The sequence below is a fragment of the Cetorhinus maximus genome, chromosome 19 (genome assembly GCF_964194155.1).
Source record: "Cetorhinus maximus chromosome 19, sCetMax3.hap1.1, whole genome shotgun sequence".
Classification (NCBI taxonomy): domain Eukaryota; kingdom Metazoa; phylum Chordata; class Chondrichthyes; order Lamniformes; family Cetorhinidae; genus Cetorhinus; species Cetorhinus maximus.
The window spans coordinates 68,885,798-68,909,015 of NC_135897.1; the positions used below are offsets into that span (position 1 = coordinate 68,885,798).

General features: G+C 40.7%; 1 protein-coding gene across 3 annotated transcripts in view; it reads right to left on the reverse strand.

Annotated features, from left to right (window-relative positions):
• Positions 1-22,787, reverse strand: part of LOC144693883 (transferrin receptor protein 1-like) — a 49,644-nt gene extending 26,857 nt beyond the window's left edge. The window contains exons 1-7 of one of the 3 annotated variants that reach the window (XM_078564029.1): positions 22,710-22,787; positions 13,920-13,981; positions 9,461-9,674; positions 7,344-7,563; positions 6,544-6,687; positions 1,832-1,940; positions 751-873 (exon numbers count right to left, since the gene is read on the reverse strand). In XM_078564029.1, coding sequence (XP_078420155.1) covers positions 751-873; positions 1,832-1,940; positions 6,544-6,687; positions 7,344-7,563; positions 9,461-9,674; positions 13,920-13,952 — 843 coding nt within the window. In that variant the 5' untranslated portion in view covers positions 13,953-13,981; positions 22,710-22,787. Of the gene's footprint in view, positions 1-750; positions 874-1,831; positions 1,941-6,543; positions 6,688-7,343; positions 7,564-9,460; positions 9,675-13,919; positions 13,982-18,157; positions 18,183-18,501; positions 18,625-22,709 lie in introns of those variants that run through there. The other 2 variants (XM_078564028.1, XM_078564030.1) reach the window with 2 other exon arrangements.
• Between the last annotated feature and the right edge of the window lie 431 nt (positions 22,788-23,218).

The window sequence follows — 23,218 nt, forward strand, 5'->3', positions numbered from 1 at the left end:
GAATAAGATGGACTCTGTAAACTGTTCTGCTTCACTTGCTGTTTAAATTATAACTTTCAACTTCCTAATGATCTTGCATGAGGATTTCATTTCATATATAAGTCAAGTTTAATAAAATGGATGAATTTATAATGCAATCCAGTTAAAAAGGAACAAGGGGAATTTCTGCACTGGAGCTGGATGAAATAGGTTGTGTAATCTCTTCTCATAATTTAATCCAGCTATCATTCTGATGAACCTATGCTACACTTCCTCCCAACATCAATATATCAGTCTTAAGACGTGGTGAGCAGAACTGCTCACATTATTCATGGTGTAGTGGAAGTAGGGCTTTGCATAGCTGAACCACGACTTCCACCCCTTGTATTCTATTATCTCAGTATAAAGGATAACATTCCGTTTGCTTTTTGGATTATTTTCTGTACCTGTTCATGACATTTTAATGATTGATGGACCTAGATGCCCAAGTCTCTTTGGACCTCCACTGCTTCTAGCTTTTCCACATTTAAAGTGCACTCTGTCCTTTTAAGGTAGGAAGCAGATGACTTCACATCAAAATCCATTTGCCACAGTTTAATATGTCTCAATACACTGCTTACAATGCCACCTATCTGTCTCACCAGCAAACTTAGATATTTAGCTTTTTATCCCATCATCTAAGTTACTAATAAATATGGTGCATGTGGTCCAGTAACACAGGCAAAAAGGTTAAGTTAACTGTGTTTAATTAACATTCTTCAGAACATGTACCTTCTCAGCAAAATTAATCTTTCCCGCACGAACAATGACAACACTGCCATTGACTGCCACGTTGTTGCTGCTCAAACTGTCAAAATCTTCTTTAGTTCCATAGTTGGCATATACTAGTTTGCCCTGAAACAGAGCACAGAATGCATTAGTTGAGGTATGAGGCATTGAAGGTTCAGTATTCAATCTGCACCCACCCTTGCTGCCAAGAATTATGATTCTCAATGTTGGCAGAACTCAGGAAAAAAAGCAAGAAAGAAAGCATCATATCACTGGTTTGAGATATTGGTGGTGAAGGATCAATAGCTGCACAGCTTTAATAAATGTAGTTATAATTCAAATTACAACTTTTAAGTCTTTGTAAGAAAAAATATTCATATTTTCAGGCGCCTCAAAAAAAGTGGCAGAGCGGGACTAACTGGGTTGCTCATTGAAAGAGCTGGCACAAACTTGTTGGGCAGAATGGCCTTTTTCTCGTGCCACTTTATTCTATGATTACACTACAGAATTAGTTAAAAAAAACTTCAGCAAACCTAGAAAGTGAATCATTTGAAAACAGAAGTGAGGTGCCTATTCAAAACATCAGATCAGGCCAGAGTGGATCTCTGCTGAAAATCAGAATTGCTAGGATAGAGTTGGTGCGTAAAATTAAACATCAATACAAAAGGGAAGGAAGAAATTCCAGAGGAAATTTTTTAAAATCATTTACTGAAACCAAATTACAATCAGCAACAGGTGGAACAATGAGGTTGATTTCAGAGCGATGACAAGTCAGCGGAAATGTTAATAAATAGAATTTCTTTCGCAATGCCACCTACTGGCTCAGAAACATGAGGGTGTGGGACTGCCAACACTGAAGTTCCTATAAGAAACACCAGCATAAATTTTCAATGCAGTGTGGAATCTACACAAAATTTAATGAAATGTAAATATACTCCAGTGCAACCTTTAGAACTCCATCTTATGGACAAGATACTCCATTGTCATTCATAAAATGCTGCTTTCAAGCTGGCTAGTTTAGAATGAGCTGCAAATTCACTAATGCAGTGAATAACAAAATGTTTGAAAGAAGTTTGACTCTTACCGTGAAGTTACCAGTTGCACTGTATGGACAGTAGACCTTTGAACTTCTCTGTTCTAGCTCCACCTCTTTGTTTTTACCTCCAACAATCCAGACTCTATTTGGAGTTTTACTAGATGAAAAATAATTTAAAAATATATAGTTAATACTAACTTTTTTTTATTCATTCACAGGATGTGGACTTCGCTGGCTGGGCCAGCATTTATTGCCCATCCCTAGTTGCCCTTCAGAAGGTGGTGGGGAGCTACCTTCTTGAACCGCCCACAGTGCTATTAAAGGAGTTCAAGGATTTTGACCCAGCGACAGTGATTGAACGGTGATATATTTCCAAGTCAGGATGGTGAGTGATATGGAGGGGAACTTCCAGGCGGTGGTGTTCCCATTTATCTGCTACCCTTGTCCTTCTAGATGATAGTGGTCGTGGGTTTGGAAGGTGCTGTCGAAGGAGCCTTGGTGAATTCCTGCAGTGCATCTTGCAGGTGGGACACACTGCTGCTACTGTGCTTCGGTGGTGAAGGGAGTGAATGTTTGTGGATGTGATGCCAATCAAGCGGACTGCTTTGTCCTGGGTGGTGTCAAGTTTATTGAGTGTTGTGGGTGCTGCGCTCATCCAGGCATGTGGGGAGTATTCCATCACTCTCCTGACTTGTGCCTTGTAGATGGTTGACAGGCTTTGGGGAGTCAGGAGGTGAGTTACTTGTTGCACGATTCCTAGCCTCTGACCTGCTCTTGTAGCCACAGTATTTATATGGCTAGTCCAGTTCAGTTTCTGGTCAATGGTAACTCCCAGGATGTTGATAGTGCGGGATTCAGTGATTGTAATGTCATTGAACGTCAAGGGGTGATGGTTGGATTTTCTCTTGTTGGAGATGGTCATTGCCTGGTACTTATGTGGCATGAATGTTACTTGCCACTTGTCAGCCCAAGCCTGGATATTGTCCAAGTCTTGCTGCAATTGGACTAGGGGGAGGCGGTGGCATAGTGGTACTGTCACTGGACTGGTATTCCAGAGACCCAAGGTAATGCTCTGGGGACCCAGGTTCAAATCCCACCATGGCAGATGGTGAGATTTGAATTCAATAAAAAAAAAAAATCGAATTATAAGTCTGATGAAGACCATGAAATCATTGTCAATTGTTGTTCTGGTTCCTTTAGGGAAGGAAATCTGCCTGGTTTGGCCTACATGTGACTCCAGACCCACAGCAATGTGGTTGACTCTTAACTGCCCTCTGAACAAGGGCAATTAGGGATGGGCATTAAATGCATAACGAATAAAAAAAAAATGAACTTGCTTCATGTGTTGCTGTCCCAACTTGTGGTGTAGGTGGACTCGTAGCTTGAAGGCAATACAAAATGTCATCACAACTTAGGGAAACTGAACTCAAAAGTGAGGAATGATGGCACCAAAAACTTCAGGGAAATTTACCCTCAGTAATGTGGGACAATGCTTTGGCAAAGTGGGATTTTGGGAAATAATTTGAGAGAGTTAAGGACCTTGGCAGCCGAAGGCACAGCTACCAATGGCAGAACTAAAAATCAGGAATGCAAGAGCAGCGCTGGGATCTCAAGAGGCTCGCGGAGGAGATTGTAAAGATAGGAAGGGGCGAGGCCATGGAGGGATTTGAAAACATGAACTTATAAAGCAAGTTGCTGCTTAACCACTAGCCAGCGTAGGCCAGTGAACACGGGCAATGGACTAATGGAACTTGGAGCGAGTTGGGACAAGCAGAGTTTTGGGTGATGGAGTTTAAAGGGGATAAAACAAGGGAGGTTGGTCAGGAGTGGATTGGAACAATCAAGTTGAGAGGAAAGATAGGTGTAGATGAGGGTTTCAGCAGATGAGCTAAGAATGGGGTGGAGTTGGGTGATGCCAAAGGTGGAAATATGCTGTTTCAGTGATAGCATGGATGAGGTCAGGAGTCCATCCTGGAGTCAAATATGACATAGAACTTGTAAACAATCTGGTTTAGCCTCAGACAGTGGCCAGAAAGAGGAAAGGATTCAGTGGTGGGATTAAACAGATGGCTTCTATCCTCTCAATATTTAAGTTGGAGGAAATTTCTGCTCATCCAATACTGAATGTCCGACAAGCAGCCTGACAAAGTAGGGACAGTGGAGTTGTCGAGAGAGGTGCTGGTGGGGTAGAGTTGGGTATTGTCAGCATATAAGTGGAAACTGATGCTACGTTTTTATATGAGATCACTAAAGGGCCAGCGTACAGAGGAGAAATAGGAGGGAGTTAAGGATAGATCCTTGGAGGAACGCGAAAGATAATTGTATAGGGAAGAGAAGCCATTGGCAAGTGATTCTCTGGCTACAGCTGGATAGATAAAAATGGAATCAGGCATATGCAGTCTCATCCAGTTGGAAAACAGTGGAAATGCTGGAGTAGAATGGAGAAGTCAACAATGTCATAAATACATAGAAAGCAGGAGTAGGTCATTCAGCCCTTCAAGCCTGCTTTGCCATTTAATATGATGGCAGATCCTCTATCTCAATGCCATACTCCCAATCTCTCCCCATAACGCCTTTAAGAGTCTAGAAACCTATTTCCTTCTTAAATATATTCAGTGACTTGACCTCCACAACCTTCTGTTGGAGACAATTTCACAGGTTCACCACCCTCTGAGTGGAGAGGTTTCTCCTCATCTATCCTAAATGGCCTACCCCGTATTGAGACTGTGGCCCCTTGTTCTAGATCTCCCAGAAGAAACAACATCCCTGCATCTAATCTATCCAGCCCTATCAGAATTTTATACATTTCAATGAGATCCTCTCGTATTCTTATAAACTCCAGCAAATACAGTCTACCCAATCTCTCCTCATACGACATCCCATCCTGACATCCCAAGAATCAGTCAGTCAAAGATTGCAGACAGGCAGAAGAGGAATAGTTTACTTTTATCACAATCATATAGGTTGTCAATTATGACTTTAATAAGAGCTATTCCTGTACTGTGGCAGGGGCAAAAACCTGATTGGAAGGATTCAAAAATAGAGTTCCACAAAAGATGGACAAGGATTTAGAAGGAGACAAGCCAGAGCAGTGAAAGAAATTGGTTTAATATGTAGAAATTAAACTGCAGACAACTTTTACGCGCCCAAATTAAAATTAAGTTCAAAACAATCTGAACAGGTCAGTCAACAAATTACAAGGGCCCTTCCTGAAGGTAATTGCTAAGTTCAGGGCATCATCATTTGTTACAGCACAAAATAATTAGCAAACGTACAACCAAAGTCTTCCAGCTTATGAAAATCTGTATGGTGCTTAAACCTACCTCAACAGTGCTCGGACCTTACTGAGATTAATAAAAGAAAGCAGAGACTAAAAATTGGCCAACTAGGAATGAGGAACACCGTCTCGAAATTGCAGGATTTAGTAAATTGTTTGACCGGTGTTCTAAATGTATAATTTTAAAACCAGTAAACCCCATTTCAAAAAGCTGCTCATTACTATGCATTAAACAATCAATAAATTAGAAACCATGTGCCTTTTAAAATTAAAAAAAAACTTCTTACATAACACATTTAAGGAAAATGCTTTGCACCAATTGTCTTTCAAAGGATTGGAACTCTCATTGCCATAGTCATGGGAAATGGAAACAGCAAGACTCACTATTCATGCTGTTTTATTGCCTCTGCCACTGAAGGTGGGTGGAGTTAATGTTTTCGCCCATTAGTCTGCAAACAATACATCTCAAAAACTTAATGAATGGAATTAAATGAACGCATATCTAATCTAGAGTCTAGTCCTCCAAGGCTTCAGTTGAGGATTGAGCAAAAGACAATGGCGAGCCTCAAATAGCAAATCAGACAGGAAACCAACATTGCACACCTTATTTAACAAGTGATGGTGGCAAATGAAATCATACCTTCTTCAAAAATCAACTTGGAACCAAAACATTATATTGGGTCAATTCCACATTCTTCAGCCCTTGCACAAGAACAAATAACCTGTCTAGCCAATTTACCTCTTCTGAAGCATCTCTAAAACATTCTTACTCTTTCAGCTGCTGTTCATTTTTCACTTTCAGAACTTCTGTTCCAGCTGTATGCATAAAATCTGACACGAAATAGGGAAACTGAAGCCAATTTCCACTATCAAAGCTCAGTTCTCTTGATTCTTCACCTCCTATGAACTGTTGCTTATAAACCTCAGTTGCAACTGACAAACAACCCAAATGCATTTTTTCCCCCCCTCTCAAAACTCCAAAGCTTAAGTGCACACAGATATAAGTATGTAGACTAGCAAATGGATGCAACATTTTATTGGTGTTAAAGGGTTAACCTTTTCAAAGCAAATGCTGATCCCTGTTGAGAACTTAACAGCAAGCCTATTTTGTGAGACAAGCAACAATCCATTGTGCTTCAGACAAAGTGTGTAAGTTTTACATACTATAGCAGCAAATGATTTGAAACAGATCTGCATTTCCAGGAGAAATTTTCCCATGAGAATCAAGGGTGCAAAAGAAGGCTTTTTTCATAATACAAACTCCTACTCAAGTTCAAAATGGTACTAAAACTTCACATTTGAATGCAACAGAAATTAAAATTGTTGTAAACCAAGCATTCTATCCAGTTGAAAGTGACTGTCCACTTAGTGAAAGTACATCACAATATCTTGAATCTTGTACAAGTTCATAATTATCATGTATCATCTTCCGCTTATGCGATAAACTCTCAATTTCTCAAAGTGCAATTTCCACAGCACTAACCTGTTAACTTGCAGCATTACATAGTGAGTGTCAAACCAGACATTGTGCTGGCCCAAGTTCTTCAAAAGCTCTTGACGGATCATCTGAGTGATAGTCCGATCTCCACTGTTTCCAGTTTCACGATCGCTAATCTCAGAAACTTCGCTGACAAGACAAGAGACAGATTTGGTGAGCAGCAGCTGCCATTATAGACAAATTACATAGCATTTATGTAGCACCTTTAATGTGAAAGGCAAGTCCAAAGTTGGAAATGATGCAGTGGTTGGTAAGGACAAACAAGTCAAGTGCGAGTGCTCTTGAGGCAGGTTGGGGGTGAGTGATGGTGGTGACAAGCGGTTTTGAGAAAAAGGGGTTGTGCCTAAGAAAAGGGCATTATTAGTCATGTCAACTGAAGCCATTCACAATTCTGAAGATTACCAAAAGGAATTGACAACAAATGAGGGAGGGATATCCTGAAGTTAAAGGAGAGGTTGGTCATCAGAATTGGTCATAGATAATAAACATGAAAACAAAAATACTGTAGATTCTAGAGATCTGAAATAACAGGAAATGCTGGAAATACTCAGCAGGTCAGGCAGCGTCAATGAAGAGACACAGTTAACATTTCAAGTCAATGATCTTTTATCTGCATATCTGAAACTTTCATTAATTGAATTTAGTACTGCTCATTTGTTGTGATCATGCAGCCACTTGTTCACAATATTTAAATTGAGGAATGCCAGACATTCTAGCCAGACAGACTTGAGCAACTTGTTTAACTCTCCTGTAACAAAAATAGGGTACAATCATGGTCCGCTTACCGAATTTTAGATACCAGATTTGAAGATCTCAGGCTATCCTGTAGCATTTTCATAAGATCAGAGAAATAGAGTGATGAAAATTCTGTCTCACTTTCAGAGTTAATAACGTCATCTTCGTCATTATCATTATCTGTGCAACTTGTTCCTGTAGTTTGGACAGGAAAAGAAAGGGACTTCCTTGGTGTTTGACCACGAAATGCCAGGTAACCAACTAGAAACCCTGAAGGCCAAAGGAATGATAAATATGCAGTTAATGCTTTAGCAATATAACACCCAAAGCAGTTTACCAATAAATACTCTTTGAAATGCATATTAGAAAGAATAAATTAACTAACATTTGCAAGAATAAAAGTCAGATGTTTAAGATGTTGAATCCTATACAAAAATTTAAAAATTCACTAGTCAATTATTTCATAAATTTACAACACAAGGCTGTTCAACACACCACATTTATGCTTTAAGCTTTTTGCAATCCAGAACTAATCCCAGGACCCTGCTCTCTCTGCTACAAATATTTATCCTTTTTTGATTAAAGGATGTAACCTCTCAACCACATTGTGTCAAAGCATTGTACGTTACAATCTTCCACAGAAACAAAACTTCTAATCATTCTTCTCACTTGGCAACTAAACAATGAGCTGCCAGAAATTGCATTCTCCATCATCAGAAAAGCAAGTCCTCCAGTCCTGTCCAAGCCAAAGTTCATCTCAATTTAGCAATTATATCACAACTCTGGTTTAACATTCCAATTTTGTGCTAAATGCCTTTGTGTTCATTACTATGCACACACACAAATCATTTTGACAAGTTAATCATTATTCCTTTTTCGTTTTGAATAATTTTGATGCTCATTGCCTATTATACAGTGAATTTATCACTGTCACTTTCTTCCAATTAGTTTCTGCTCATGTTCCAACATACGCAATCCCACTGCCCTCACTAGTATTAAGCCTAGATTCTTTTCTCCAGTTAAAGAAGAACCCTCCCACTTTCCTATTTACCCTCTGCAAGGACACAGTTTCAGTTCACACTAAGGCTGGCCTTTAAACAAGGCCTTCCCCTCCTTCAGAATTCACTCCAATTCTTCAAGAACATGAAACCTTCGACCCCAAACTAGCTCGACAGCAATGCATTGAGTTTCCTAAACTGTCCTTCCTTAACCAGTGTGTGGCACAAGAAGCAAATCTGAAAAACGACATGCTTCAGGTGCTATTTGTCAATCTGCTGCTTAACTATTTAAACTCCCCAGCAAGACCTCATTCACTTTGACCCTCGTTCTCCCTTTTCCAATGTTTTCCACCCATTCTGGCACCAAAATAAAATTCAACACACCAACTAGGACTCTTACTCACAGGTACAAAAAAAGTCATGGAATCCCCACTACCACTCTCTCAAGAGGAGAAAGATATGTTATTTTATTCCAAAATAGAATGAATGGTATACACTGAGTGAACTGCTGAGAGAGATGTGAAGGGCTGAACTGTGATGTGAATTCTATGATTCTAGATTCAGAGATAGGAAGGGATTCAAAAGGCACAACGACCAGGAGAATTGCTCCAAAAACTGTCAAGCTCACCGATACCACTTCTGGGGAAATAAAAAGTGAAGACTGCAGACTAATGCATACAATAAATTTCACTTTGTAAATTGATCGCATAGCAAGGTCAAATTAGGAATTGTGTAAAGGCTCCGGGGATAGAGTTATGGCTTGAAACTTCATCACAAGGTCATTGCAGAGGCTACACAGTGGCATTTTTTTAAAATTAGAAGTACACAATAGAGTCCCAGAAAAACAGTACAAAAGTTGAAATCTTAGAAGCTTGCTGGCCATAGTCACTTCAATGAAATTTAATTGGCCATTAAGTGCCTAGAGGAAAAAATGGTTAGTGTAATTCAAAACATAAGCATATAAGATTTGCCATCAATTCAATTGCTGCTGGTACAAAATCACCCATTACAAACTTCAGCGTAGATATATAAGTCAATTTTGACCTAACATTATTATATTACCAAAGCACAACGGTTTCCTCCTCCCCTAGCAAGTTTTTTCTGATGGACAGAGGAAGGAGGAAAATTGTTTGATGTTACTAAAGTCAGACAGGGAAGATCATTCTTACCTATTAGGACAAGCAACACAGCAGCCATCAAATAGCACAAGGGCTTATAGTTATTCTGAGGTTTCTCTATCTGAGTCTCCATGCCATCTGCCATTGCATCTCCCATCTCCTCATCATTCTCAGTCTCTGCTAATTTCATCTCGACTCTGCTGCCATCCCCATCTGTTCGGCGTGTTAGACTGAAACGTGTATATGATCTTGGCTCAACTCCAAACTAAAGTAGGAAATGTTACATGTGATAATAGTTTCTAAATCTTTCAACAGTAATGGAGAGTTAAAAAAAATATTTGCATGCAAGTAGATTTTAAAACTAGCTAGCTCAGCAGAAACTTGTTTAAGAAACCTTGGTCAACTAAGGAAAGAATAACCCAGTTAACAAGAATAACGTGCAAATACGAGATCCTCCAACTTCAAAACAATCTCAGTTAACTTGTGAACACGACCCTTGCCAAACATGAACTTCTTGAGAAACAAAAATACCTGGAAAAACTCAGCAGGTCTGGCAGCATCTGCGGAGAGGAGCACAGTTAACATTTCGAGTCCAAATGACCCTTCAACAGAATTAAGTAAAAATAGAAGAGAGGTGAAATACAAGCTGGTTTAAGGGGGAGTGGGACAAGTAGAGCTGGATAGAGGGCCAGTGATAGGTGGAGATAACCAAAAGATGTCATAGACAAAGGAGGTGTTGAAGGTGGTGATATTATCTATGGAATGTGCTAATTAAGGGTAGAAAGCAGGATAAGCAAGGCACAGATAGCCCGAGTGGGGGTGGGGTGGGGTGAAGGAATCAAAAAAGGCTAAAAGGTAGAGATAAAACAATGGATGGAAATACATTTAAAAATAATGGAAGTAGGTGGGAAAAGAAAAATCTACATAAATTATTGGGAAAAAAAGGGGGGGAATTTGGAAAGGGGGTGGGGATGGAGGAGAGAGTTCATGATCTAAAATTGTTGAACTCAATATTCAGTCCGGAAGGAGCTCCTTCCGGACTGAATATTGAGTTCAACAATTTTAGATCATGAACTCTCTCCTCCATCCCCTTTCCGATTCCCCCCCCACCTTTTTTCCAATAATTTATATAGATTTTTCTTTTCCCACCTACTTCCATTATTTTTAAATGTATTTCCATCCATTGTTTTATCTCTACCTTTTAGCCTTTTTTGATTCCTTCACCCCACCCCATCCCCACTAGGGCTATCTGTACCTTGCTTGTCCTTTCTACCCTTAATTAGCACATTCCATAGATAATATCACCACCTTCAACACCTCCTTTGTCTATGACATCTTTTGGTTATCTCCACCTATCACTGGCCCTCTATCCAGCTCTACTTGTCCCACCCCCCCTTAAACCAGCTTATATTTCACCCCTCTTCTATTTTTACTTAGTTCTGTTGAAGGGTCATTCAGACTCGAAACGTTAACTGTGCTCCTCTCAGCAGATGCTGCCAGACCTGCTGAGTTTTTCCAGGTATTTTTGTTTTTGTTTTGGATTTCCAGCATTCGCAGTTTTTTGCTTTTATGAACTTTTTGAAGATGATTGCATTGACATAGCTTCCAGGAAACCAGGCTCTAGGGTGATGACACCTTTACACTTGAGGAGGCCTCATCATTTGGCTATCTTACACCATTTGCCCTACAAAGACCATTGTGGTGGCAGAATGGTACTTATCAACAGATTACACCTGTCCTGACCCCCTAAACCACTGACACTTTCTCCTCCTTTGAGCATCTCACCTTGTTCCACCCCTCTCACCTCTTGTTCAAAAACATTCTCTACCACCCTCCTAAGTACAATGAAAACTTTCTCACTGAGATATCTTCACTGCTTTCCTCCTTCAGCCTCTACACTGAATGACTTTTCATTAGGATTTCAATCTCCATCCCAACTCATCATGCTCCTTCTCCTCTGCATTCGCCACCCTCTTTACCTGTCCATTCATGTAAACCTCCCAAACCCATTTTCATAGTCAACCCACTTGACCTTGTCATCTCATTTCTTGCTAGCCCCATTGTATCAATCACAGAAAAGACCAACTCACTTCCTTGTATCACTCTCCACCCACACCCCATACCATGCTCCAACCTTACCTCCTTTTGTATCCACCCCAGGAAAACACTATCCCCCAATTCACTTATAATTGCACTTAGAAATCCCAACTGTCTAGCCTTTGTCTCTCCATTCACCATATATGTGCAGCTACTGATTTGCTCCACCACACACTTACCTCTACCTTTGATGCCTGAGTCCCCAATGGAACCCTTAGTCTCTCTCATCCTGGCCGTTCCCCCTAATATGGCCCTCATCTCCAATCCCACAAGTGTATTGTAGACAAGTCATCAACCACCAGATTATTGAGTCTTGCTTTCATCTGCTAAAACTGCATATTATTCCAGAAACATCCTGGGATGCAACGATAGCCCCAGTTTCTTTTATCTACTGCAAAACATCTTAACCCCCTCTTCCCTAGACCCTCACCTTCAGCAATGTGTGAAGAGCTTATGGACTTCGTCACTAAGGTCAAGACCATCCATCAGCTGTTTCAATCATGTATGTCCTTTCCACGGGCCCACCCAGTCAAATCCTTTAATGCTCCCCCCTACCCTAGTCCCAAACTCACCTGTGTCTAGTTTCTCTCTCTCCCTCCTCATTCCATCTCTGAGCTCATCTTATCCACAAGACCCACCTCCTGTTCCCTCAGTCCTTTTTGCAATAAACTGACCGCCCAACTTCTCCTCTGGTCCCCATATTAGCTGATATTGTTAACTATGCTCTCTTCAGGAACTGTTTCTCTCCTTTAAATTTTCTGTCATCAGCCCTCTCCTCGAAAAAAAAAACAGTAGTTGCCCCCACTGTCCTTGCAAACGATTGTCCCGTCTCCAAATCTCCCCTTCCCCTTAAGTCTTTGAACGTGTTTTTATCTCCCAAATCGAAGCCCATCTCTGAATCCCTCCAATTAGGTTTCTACCCCCCCACCCCCGCACCAAGATATGAAAACAGTTCTTATGAAAGTCACAAATGGCATTGTATGTGTGACAAAGGCAAACCTTCTCTCCTCAACCTGCACACAGCCTTCGACAGGGTTGACCACATCATACTCCTCTAATAACTCTCCACTGTCATCCAGCTGGGTGGGGCTGCTCTTACCTGGTTCCATTCTTATCTTTTAATCAAAGCCAGAGTATTACTTGCAATGGCTTGTCTTCCCAGCTGGTATGAACAGGATAGGCTGAATGGTCTCCTTTTATGCTGTAGCCATTCTATGATTTTATGATTCACCCCCCAAACCGTTATCTCTGGTGTCCACCAAAAATCCATCCCCTCCTACTTCCCATCTACATGTTGTTGTTCCTCAGTGACATCGTCCAAAAGCAAAGCCTTAGTTTTCACTTGTAACCAGATCTATCTCATCACTATCTCTCGACTCATCTGTTGTTAAATTATCAGACTGCTTACCCACGTCCAACAATAGGTGAGCAGAAATGTCTTTCAATTAAGTATTAGGAAGATTGAAGAAAGTTCAGTCCACAGTCTCTTCCCTCGCTACTGACTGCATCTCCAGCACAGTCCGAGACTAAATTTGTTTGCAATCTGTGTCATATTTGACCCCAAGATAAGCTTCTAGCCACATATTCACGCCATAAGATTGCCTTTTTCTACCTCAATAACATTGCCCAACCTGCCCATCTCAGCTCATTTGCCGATGAAACCCTCATCCCTGCCTTTGTTACCTCTAGACTTCACTGTTCCAATGCATTCCTGGATGGTACCCCACATACTACCCCCTATAAACTTGACGTCATCTCAAACACAGCTGCCTGTATCTTAACTTGCACTAAGTTCCGTTTACCTATTGCCCCTGTGCTTGATTTTAAAATTCTCACCCTCATTTTCAAATTCCTCCCTCCCTCCCTCTGTAATCTCCTCCAGCCCCACAACCCTCATATCAGCATTCATCCAATTCTGACCTCTTGAACATCCCCAATTTTAAGTGCTCCACCACTGGCAGCTGCTCCTTCAGTTGTCTAGGTCCCAAGCTTGAATTCCCAGCCTACACCTCTGCCTTGCTTTCCATTTTTAAGACACTCATTAAAACCTATCTCTAACCAAGCCTTTGATCATTTGACTTAATATCTCCTATTTTATTTTATAATGCTCTTATGAAGTGCCTTGGGATGTTTTATTATATCTATTTGGTGCCCTTAGTACAAATTGTTGCAGACCAGTGCTCCACCCTCACCATTTTAATGAGCTTAAATCAGGTTACATATGACACACAGAAGTTTGTGATATGGTCCAATTTGCAAGAGCAAAATCCCAATATGGAATAATACTTGCCTTTCAAAAAAATCAATACGCATTAGTGATTGTCTGCATCAAACTGCACTACTCCCATGCCAGTAAAATATAATCCAACTGTATGATGCAATAAAACAAGACATTAAAAGAGTATCTTCTTACCAAACTAGAAATGGTCATTCTAGCACGATCCATTGTGGGATTATGTGGTGAAATTTAGATTGCTGAAAAGAGGAAAATAAATTACTAGATCAGCAGCAAGTGTCAGTAATAACATTCTACTATCTATTATTCTACAATGAAGTTTAATGTTCTTCACCTATTATTTGACCTGAATAACTTCTTTTCCACTACCCCCCTGACCCCCACAGTAATTAATTTAAATCAAAATACCCAAACCTCAGCTAGAACTGAGCTGAAAAGGTCAAAAAGGGTTTCAATTGGTCTCCAGTTTTGAAATTCAAGAAAATCTTCGATAATCCAAATGTACTGCAATACCAGCAATACCTTCAGGAGTTTTCTAAGTTTTATTCTATGCCACATGTGGGGGCAGGGAGAAAGATAAAGGCAAGAAAAGAAACTCTCAAGCATCACTACAGGCACTCAATCCCAGTGAATTTTCTAGGTACTAGGTGTCCCTGCAGGGCAAGACTGGCTCAGTAAGATTAGACTCAAAAAACGTCCCATGTCCAGAGATGATGAGGCAGACACAGCCTGTTTTCCATACCTTGTTTTTCCCTGGAACAGGTCGCTAACCTGAAGCCAGAGGGTACAGCTTGAGGGCCACCATTCCACAATCAGGCACAGCTGACCAGGAGTCTCTCCCATTCTTAGTGCCTATTGGGTGCTGAAAGGGTTTGCAGGTTGATAATCAACCTGTTCGGCCGTGTTATGACTACACCTTTCAGGACCAACAAGGCCTGGAGCGGGACTTGAACCTGGAGCTCATAGGCATGGATGCTACCCATGATTCCCCTCCAAGAAAATACTTAGCAATCGCAGTTCTCATTTACGTATCCAACAGGATCTGATTAATAACTGGAGGAGTTTCTGAATCAGTTGTCAAATGAACAGATTATTTTCAAACTACTTTAAGTTGAGAGTTTAATTTTTGTCAATAAATCTGCCATACCATCAGTAATTACTCTCGCGCAGTAATATAATTATAGTGCAAGTGGCTGTCTATTTAAAGAGATAGTGCAAGTGGCTGTCTATTTAAAGAGTGCACTTTCATGCTGTATCTATTATATTGTTGACTATGAATGCCACAGCAGTCAAGTAGCTCAGTATTTACCATATCAAATGATTCTGTTTATTCCCATCATGCTTTTGTTCTACACAATGTATAAAATGCATGTATAAAAGCTTTAAAGTGAATGGTTCAAACAAGCAATGCAACTAAAGTAATGTCATTCCAGGACACACTAACTTGAGGAAAAAGAGTTAAAAATGCAATAAGGAAATGAGCTGATAAACTTTGATACCATCCCATTAGTGCCATTGTCTTTGGTAAGATTTAGTTTACTCGACCTTCAACTTGCACAGAAAAACCTTTTATTGCCAGGCATGATTATTAAGGCAACATTCAGGACAGATATCAGAAACCATGGATAAGGTTAGAAAACAGAGCAAGAGATACGAGTTAGCCAACACTAAAATTAAAGTTGTGAATCTTTGTTGCTGGATGGTATGCAGAACTTGGAATGGTTTAGTCCCCAGTGATCCATTATCAAAACTCTTACTTGGCCATCAAATAACTGTGCTCCTGAAGGCAATACTGTACTTTCTTAGCGTTCCAAACTGTCCTTGACATCCAGCCAAGTAAAATGAAACCATTGATTCTGCGTTAACAAAACTACTCATCCATTTTCAAGATACACTATTTTCAACACCGATTTTTCAATAATTTGGCTATAAAATTTACTGGAGCCATAATCTTGAGCAGAAGCAGAAAGATCAACTACCATTGACGAATAAAGGTAATGAATTTAAGATTACAACAGAAAGAACAAAGGAGGTTTGGAGAATGTTGATATGGACTGTTACTACAAGGCACAAAATTCCCTACCAGACAGTGGTGAAAGAATCCATAATAGTGTTTAAAAGGCAAATGGATGCACATGATAAAGAACATTTTTAAAAAAGGAAAAGGGAGCAAAAAACAGTACTAGCTGGATAAACTCTGAAAGCCATTATAAACGACAGGGTGAATGGCTTCCTTCTGTGCAGCAAAATTCTACACGTACAAAGTTTGCAACCAGGATCCTGTTTGCATTTTTGAACACCTGGGAACTATATATACTAAATACACAGCAAGGAACATTTTGGAGCAGGAGAAGCACCAAGTATACAGTGTCATAAAATGGCCTGCCATTCAAGTTGTCATCTACAATAGAAGGATCACGTTATGAAGAATGAAATAGCACCCAAAATTTAGTTGAGTAGCTGGCTGAAAAGCCAAGCATTTTGAACAGGTGGAAGTCAAAGTTTACACAACAGGACTCATGATTTGCACTGGTCTTCATGTTGCTCCTAACTGAATTTCAGCTTTATGCCCATCATTTTATTACCATAAAATGCTAATAAACGGAGGGTCTAAAATAAACGAAGTCATATTGTGTCTAGACATTTAGAACAAGATAGCTACACCAGATGGCACAACTTAAATTCAACTCCCACGGGCTGTAGCACTAAGTATTTTCTAATGGACTGATTGAGCTTTAATTCATTGACATCCTGAAATAAAGTTGCTCAGGAGATTGAACCCAGCAAAAGAACACATGGGAAAGACTTTTTTGTGTTTTATTATGGAGCAGGTGAATGTTAAGGACAATAGACATTGCATGACAAAGGATTAAAGTTATATGGGAAACAAAGATTTGATAAATGCAGGGCCACAAACCATCTGCTTCCATGTCAAAATATAATAAAGTAGTTTATTAACATATTGTAACCCCCATCAATCAGATTTAAGTGGCAAACAGCAGGGTAGCAAGCATTAGGAAAACATTGAGGGCTAAAGAGCTTGAACAACACAAGAGCAAAAGACTTGTATTTATAGAGTCTTATACTTCACAGAAATAACCCAAATGCTTCAAATACTTTGAAAGCAAGTTCTGGGCCATTGGAACAAGGCTAATAGTACTCGCTGTTAGCCAAGTGCTACCGCCACAGCAACTACAGGCGAGAGCAGATGGGTATTTAGAGAAAAAGTGAAGTCATGGTTAGAGATGTGCCATTCTATTGCTACTTTGCAAAAATGGATCTTGCCATCTGCCCTCCCATTCAAATGCATTAAGCAATGTGAAGTTCCTATACTTGCACTGCAGATACAAGCAAACTTGCCACAGAAAGTTAAGTGAAGCCATTTCAAATCTAAATACCCCTTTAATGACAAGTGTTAAATGCAAATTATTTTGCAACTTTCTTCTCTCTTAACCCAATCTCTCTCTCTCTTGCGCTACTTAATTTGACATTGAATTCAACATTCAAAATTATACTTCCTTGTTCAGACCATGCTCACTCAGATCCCAGATAACCTCTAGAGGGCACACCATCACCATCTCACTTCCAGGGGGCAGGGGAAGATAGAAAATGGGATAGAAGGGGATAAAACCAGGGAAAAATGAATTAAAATAAGTGGATAAAAAATAAAAATGAATGTAGAAAAAGGGGAAATAAAAAGGGGTGAGGATAGAGGAAAGAGTTCATGGTCTGAAGTTGTCGAACTCAATGTTAAGTCCAGAAGGCTGTTAAGTGCCTAATCGGAAAATGGGGTGCTGTTCCTCCAGTTTGCATTGGGCTTCACAGGAACTCGGAGTTGGGGTGCATGACTTGAATACAACATTTAACCCAGGAATGATGAGTGCTTCCAACTGAACCAAGCTAATATAGGAACATATAAAATTTAATTCATGCACCAATAAGTTTAGGGCTGAGTTTTGAGTCGCTGAGCTGGAAACCTGAAGTTGGAAACTCCAAATACAAGTAGGTACAACATCAAGACATTTTCTGACTGGAGTGTACATATATAGGAACACTCAGAGATAGGGTCCCAAACCTAAAGATCAAGACTAAAACACAATGAATTATAGCCATTTTGAGAAAATGTACCAACCCCATTTCTCGGAGAATGCATCTGCCCAGTTGGCACTGACCATGCGCTCCATACCTCAAAACAGAAGTTTTCTTATTGGGACTGATAAATAAATGGAGCACTCAAACATCGAAGCATTTGACAACCCATTGATGAATGGGTAACAAATTTCATATCCCTATTCAGAAATGAATTGAGGTATTTCTCATGCTCCCGTCACAAAACCCAACTGAAAGGATAATAAATTACTTTTAGCGATATTTGTGGTTGTCAAAGATGTTAAACTTGAGTGCCTACAGTACGCATTTTGTGCACTGTAACCCCGATCTTCTCAAGCTGATCTGAAAAAAAACAGGCTCTGAAAGGATGTCCCGTTAAGATGCATTCACATAATTGAAACTATCGTCCAAGGTCTTTATCCACAATCGGATTTACAGTTGATAGCGAAGTTTCAAACAAGTTTCGCTTTTAAAACCTACAGATCGAAAGAGAGGTAAAGCCACGTTTCCGTAAACGCCGAATGAACGTGCGTGTTTAATTCAGCTAGAAATAAAATTCTCCATCTCAATGATTCCATACAAGTCGAAACAATGCATAAAATCTATTAATAACACCTTTGCATTGACCATAACAGCACATGCCACTTACCAAGTTAAATACACAAATTAGGACAATAACTCGTGCTTCCTTCTAGGGAGCATGGAGTGAGACCGGAACTGTGACCCGGGAAGCACTTCAAATGACATCGAATTAATGCTACACTCACTAAAATGCAAAACCCCCACATTGGATATTGAGTCCTATTAAGGGATCCACCCCTCCCCCGCCCCATCCCATCCCCACAACACACCATATCAGAAATCTTTAATTATAGTGGGTGAGGAGCAATTCGATAAGAAAAAAAAAATGAAATAAAACCTGAGTCTTCAACCAATCATGAATGTAGCCTCATTGTGTCTTGGATGTGATATTTTTCATATTAAAATGGAACAAAAATGAGTATATGCATTTCCAAAATCTCAAAGACAGTTGAAACGGTGCCGCTTAAGATTTAAAATTGATGCACTGGGTGATAATGGCAATATTGTCAGCATGGTTAAAAAGTTGACCGAAATAAAATAGTGAAAATACTGGTTAATGATGTTTTGCACACTGGAGCGATGGTAAGCATTGATTTTCCCATGGATCAATACGGAGACAATTGCTCACTATTTAACTAAGATTTTAAAAGTTGTATACATTTGTGAATGCTGTCACCTTTTCCAAGTTCCTATTTAACATTATGGGGAGATGGTGGTGTAGAGTTAATTTTTTTTTGCAAAAATATACTTTATTCACAAAACATCTTCAACAACATTCCAAACCATTTCAAAATCACCATAACAAAAGTACAATCAGGTTCAACTTTTACAAAATGTATCACAAGGTGCATCAGTACAAACAATGAATATTACAATCATTTTCAGACATTCATTTTGAGCTGTACAGCCCGAGGGGCTCTAAACAGTTCCCAGCCCCTCGGTGCACTGTGGCAGAAAGGTCTTAGGCAGCGACCCTTCCCCATTGCGCCTTTGCGGCAGCTGCCCCAAGCTTTAGTGCGTCCCTCAGCACGTAGTCCTGGACTTTGGAATGTGCCAGTCTGCAACACTCGGTTGGGGACAACTCTTTGCGCTGGAAGACCAACAAGTTTCGGGCAGACCAAAGAGTGTCTTTCACCGAGTTGATGATCCTCCAGCTGCAGTTGATGTTTGTCTCGGTGTGTGTCCCTGGGAACAGCCCGTAGAGCACAGAGTCCTGTGTCACAGAACTGCTCGGGATGAACCTCGACAGAAACCACTGCATCTCTCTCCAGACCTTCTTTGCAAAGGCACAATCCACAAGGAGGTGAACAACGGTCTCTTCCCCACCACAGCCACCTCGAGGGCAACGTGCCGAGGGGGTGAGACTCCTGGCGTGTAGGAAGGATCTGATGGGGAGGGCCTTTCTCACCACCAGCCAAGCTACGTCTTGGTGCTTGTTGGAAAGTTCTGGTGATGAGGCATTCTGGCAAATGACTGACAGTCTGCTCGGGGAACCATCCCACAGGATCCACCCTCTCCTTTTCCCTCAGGGCCTCTAAGACGTTACGTGCCTACCACTGCCTGATGGACTTGTGGTCAAAGGTGTTTTTCTGCATAAATTTTTCCACGAGGGACAGGTGGTACGGTCCAACTACTGGGAGCGTTCCGCGGCAGCGTGGCCAGACCCATCCTTCGCAACACCGGGGACAGGTAGATGGTGGTGTAGAGTTAATGTCACTGTACTAGTAATCCAGACCTTCAGGTTATTGCTCTAGGGACATGGGTTCAAATAAAATCTAGAATTAAAAGCCTCATTTCAGTAATAGTGATCACGAAACCCTCCTCAATTGTCATAAAAACCCACTCAGTTCAAGGGCAATTAGTGATCAGCCTTGCCAGCAATGTCCACATCCCATTAAAGAAAAAATATATGTGCCACACAAGTGCCAGCAATGACCATCTCCAACAAGAGAATCTGACTAACTCCTCTTGACATTCAATGGCATTTTCATCCCTGAATCCCCCACTAACATCCTGGGGGTTACCACTGACAACAAAAGAATTGGACCAGCCATCTAAAAAATACTGCGGCTACATGAACAGGTCAGAGGGTAGGAATTCTGCAGTGAGTCATCCACAAGGCACAAGCTAGAAGCGTGATGGAATACTTTTCACTTGCCTGGATGAGCGCAGCTCCAGCCACACAAGCTCAACACCATCCAGGACAAAGCAGCTCACTTGATCAGTTCCCCTTGCACTAACTTAAATATTCACTCCCCCCACGATCGACATACAATGGCAGCAGTGTACACCATGAACAAGATGCACTGCAGCAACTTGTAAAGCCTCCTTCAACAGCACCTTCCAAACCTGCAACCCCCAGAAGGACAAGGGAAGCAGATGCATGGGGACACTACGGCTTGCAAGTTTCCCTCCAGGCCATACTCCATCCTGACTTGGAACCATTATCACCGTTCCGCCACTGTTGCTGGGTCAAAATCCTGCAACTTCTTTCGTAACACCACTGCAGGTATACCTACATAACATGGATTGCTGCGGTTCAGGAAAAGCAGCTTGCCATCATATTCTCAAGGAAGATTAGGGATGGGCAACAAACGTTGGCCTTAATCAGCTCACATCCCATTAAAAAAAATTCCATAATTGCAATGGAAACTGCCTATGTAAACTTCCTATGCTGTACTTATACTTTCCTGACAGCGGAGGTACTGCCTATGGCAAGAGTGGAAGGGTGGCAATTTTGCAGAGGTTTTTTCCATTATAAATGTGGCCATATGGATTTATAATGGGAATGTGAAATCAACAGAATGTATGAACTCATATGAATAAAATGGGATTATTCCCTACTCTTTAACCCCTACTCACCTGAAAACTATGCTTGATTTTGACTCCTAATGTGCAATGCCACAGGAAATCAATATTTATAGATATCTATTTATGTACAAGATCCTGACTCAAGTTCACTATCAAGACAATATAGATTCAGCATCAATTTACAAATGCCAAAATAGGGGCTGTGGTTAACTGATGAGATTGCTTAAGTTCTCTCATTTTAGTTGATTTGGTATATAGATGGCATTTATAAACACAAGGATATTTTGGGAGGAGGTACAAGGATACAACATATATACTAAATAGTGGAACTTTAAAAGATTAGAGGAGCAAAGAACTTAGGGGTTCAGATAAGCAAACCTTAAAGCAGAAGTTGATAAAGCTGTTCAAAAATGTACAAAATCATTGGCTGCATAAACAAACAGTACTAAAGCAAAGAGGCAGTGATAAATCCACACACTGTGATTAAGCTGCAGCTCCAATATAATGCTCAGCACTGGGCACCTTAATTTGGAAAGGATTCAATGCCATAGAGAGGACGCAGAAGAAATTCACTACTACAATTCTAGCAGAATTAACAGATTTAGCTATGAGGAGACACTAGACAAATAAAGCATTCTTTATTTTAAATTCTATATTTTAAAGCAGTGTGTGCATTATAGTACTGGTATTAAAACATCAAAATTTAAACCTTCTTTGGTGCAACAAGACATAGTCTTTCAGCGATGTTAAGCCAGGGCCCCCATCTGCTTTCTCGCATGCATGTAAAAGAGCCTATTTGAAGGGTAAAGGACACGTCCTGGCCACAACATTTTCTTCAACCACTTTGCAAAACAGGTTATCTAGTTATTTATGGTACTGCTGTTTGAGGAACCTAACTATGTGCAAATTAGCTACTTGATTTCTTAACACTTCAAAAAATATACGGCTATGACATGCCTCAGGACCATCATGTAGTTGTGAAATATACACTCTTTATCATCAGAGCATTCTTCTTTTATATCCTTGTTCCAATGAAGCCGCATAGAGAATCAACTGTACTGAACATTCCAATGTGGAGAAAATCGATTATAAAATTCAAACAACATAGGAAAAATGAAGTATCCCAAAAATTGCTTCAATAAAATGGTTGGCAGGGGTGGGGGCGGTGGGGAGAACAGTAAAATTGGTCATGGGAACGGTTTATGTACTAATTCAATGTAGTGCGCGCTTTCTTGCAATCATAACACAAATAGATTAAAAACAGAAAATGCTGGAAAAACTCAGCAGATCTGGCAGCATTTGTGGAAAGAGAGAGTTAACGTTTCGAGTCCGTATGACTTCTTCAGACCTCAATCAAATGAATGATATGAATCTGAAATATATGCAATTTCGAACCAATTCTCTTGAGTTTTAGCAGTGGAGAAAAGCTTTGCATTGGAAGAGAACGTATGCTCCAGTCATTGCCACTTAGATCCATCTCACGATTTCTGAACAACTGGTTTGACCGAGGAGCTGACAGGGTGCAGTCTCCTTTCCATGTCCCGTCTTTACCCTGCACCGTGCAACGCAACATCAGTTTAAAATTATAGGTTTATCTCAGAGAGAGAAAAAAAATAAAACGGAAAGATAATTTCTTCACTTTGACTTAGCTGGGTCAAGACATGGAGATTTTAGGCATCAGAATTTTGAGCGGCTGTTGGATGATGTTAACTCTCAGTAACTGAGTGTGAGGGGCTCCAGTGTGACCCTCACGCACGCTGACCTTCCCTCCTGCTGTCCATGCGGTTAGAACAGGAGTGAATGTCGTTAGGGCAGGTTGACCAGGGCCTAACAGGAGCCGCCCCACGGCATGGAGCTGGTAAGCCAGGACCGCGCTCCCACCCCGGGACCCAGCGACTGGGCCGTACCCCGTTCCCTGCTCCCTCCGTGCCCGCTGCCGCCTCCCTTACCTCGGTGCAACCGCCCCGGCCTCT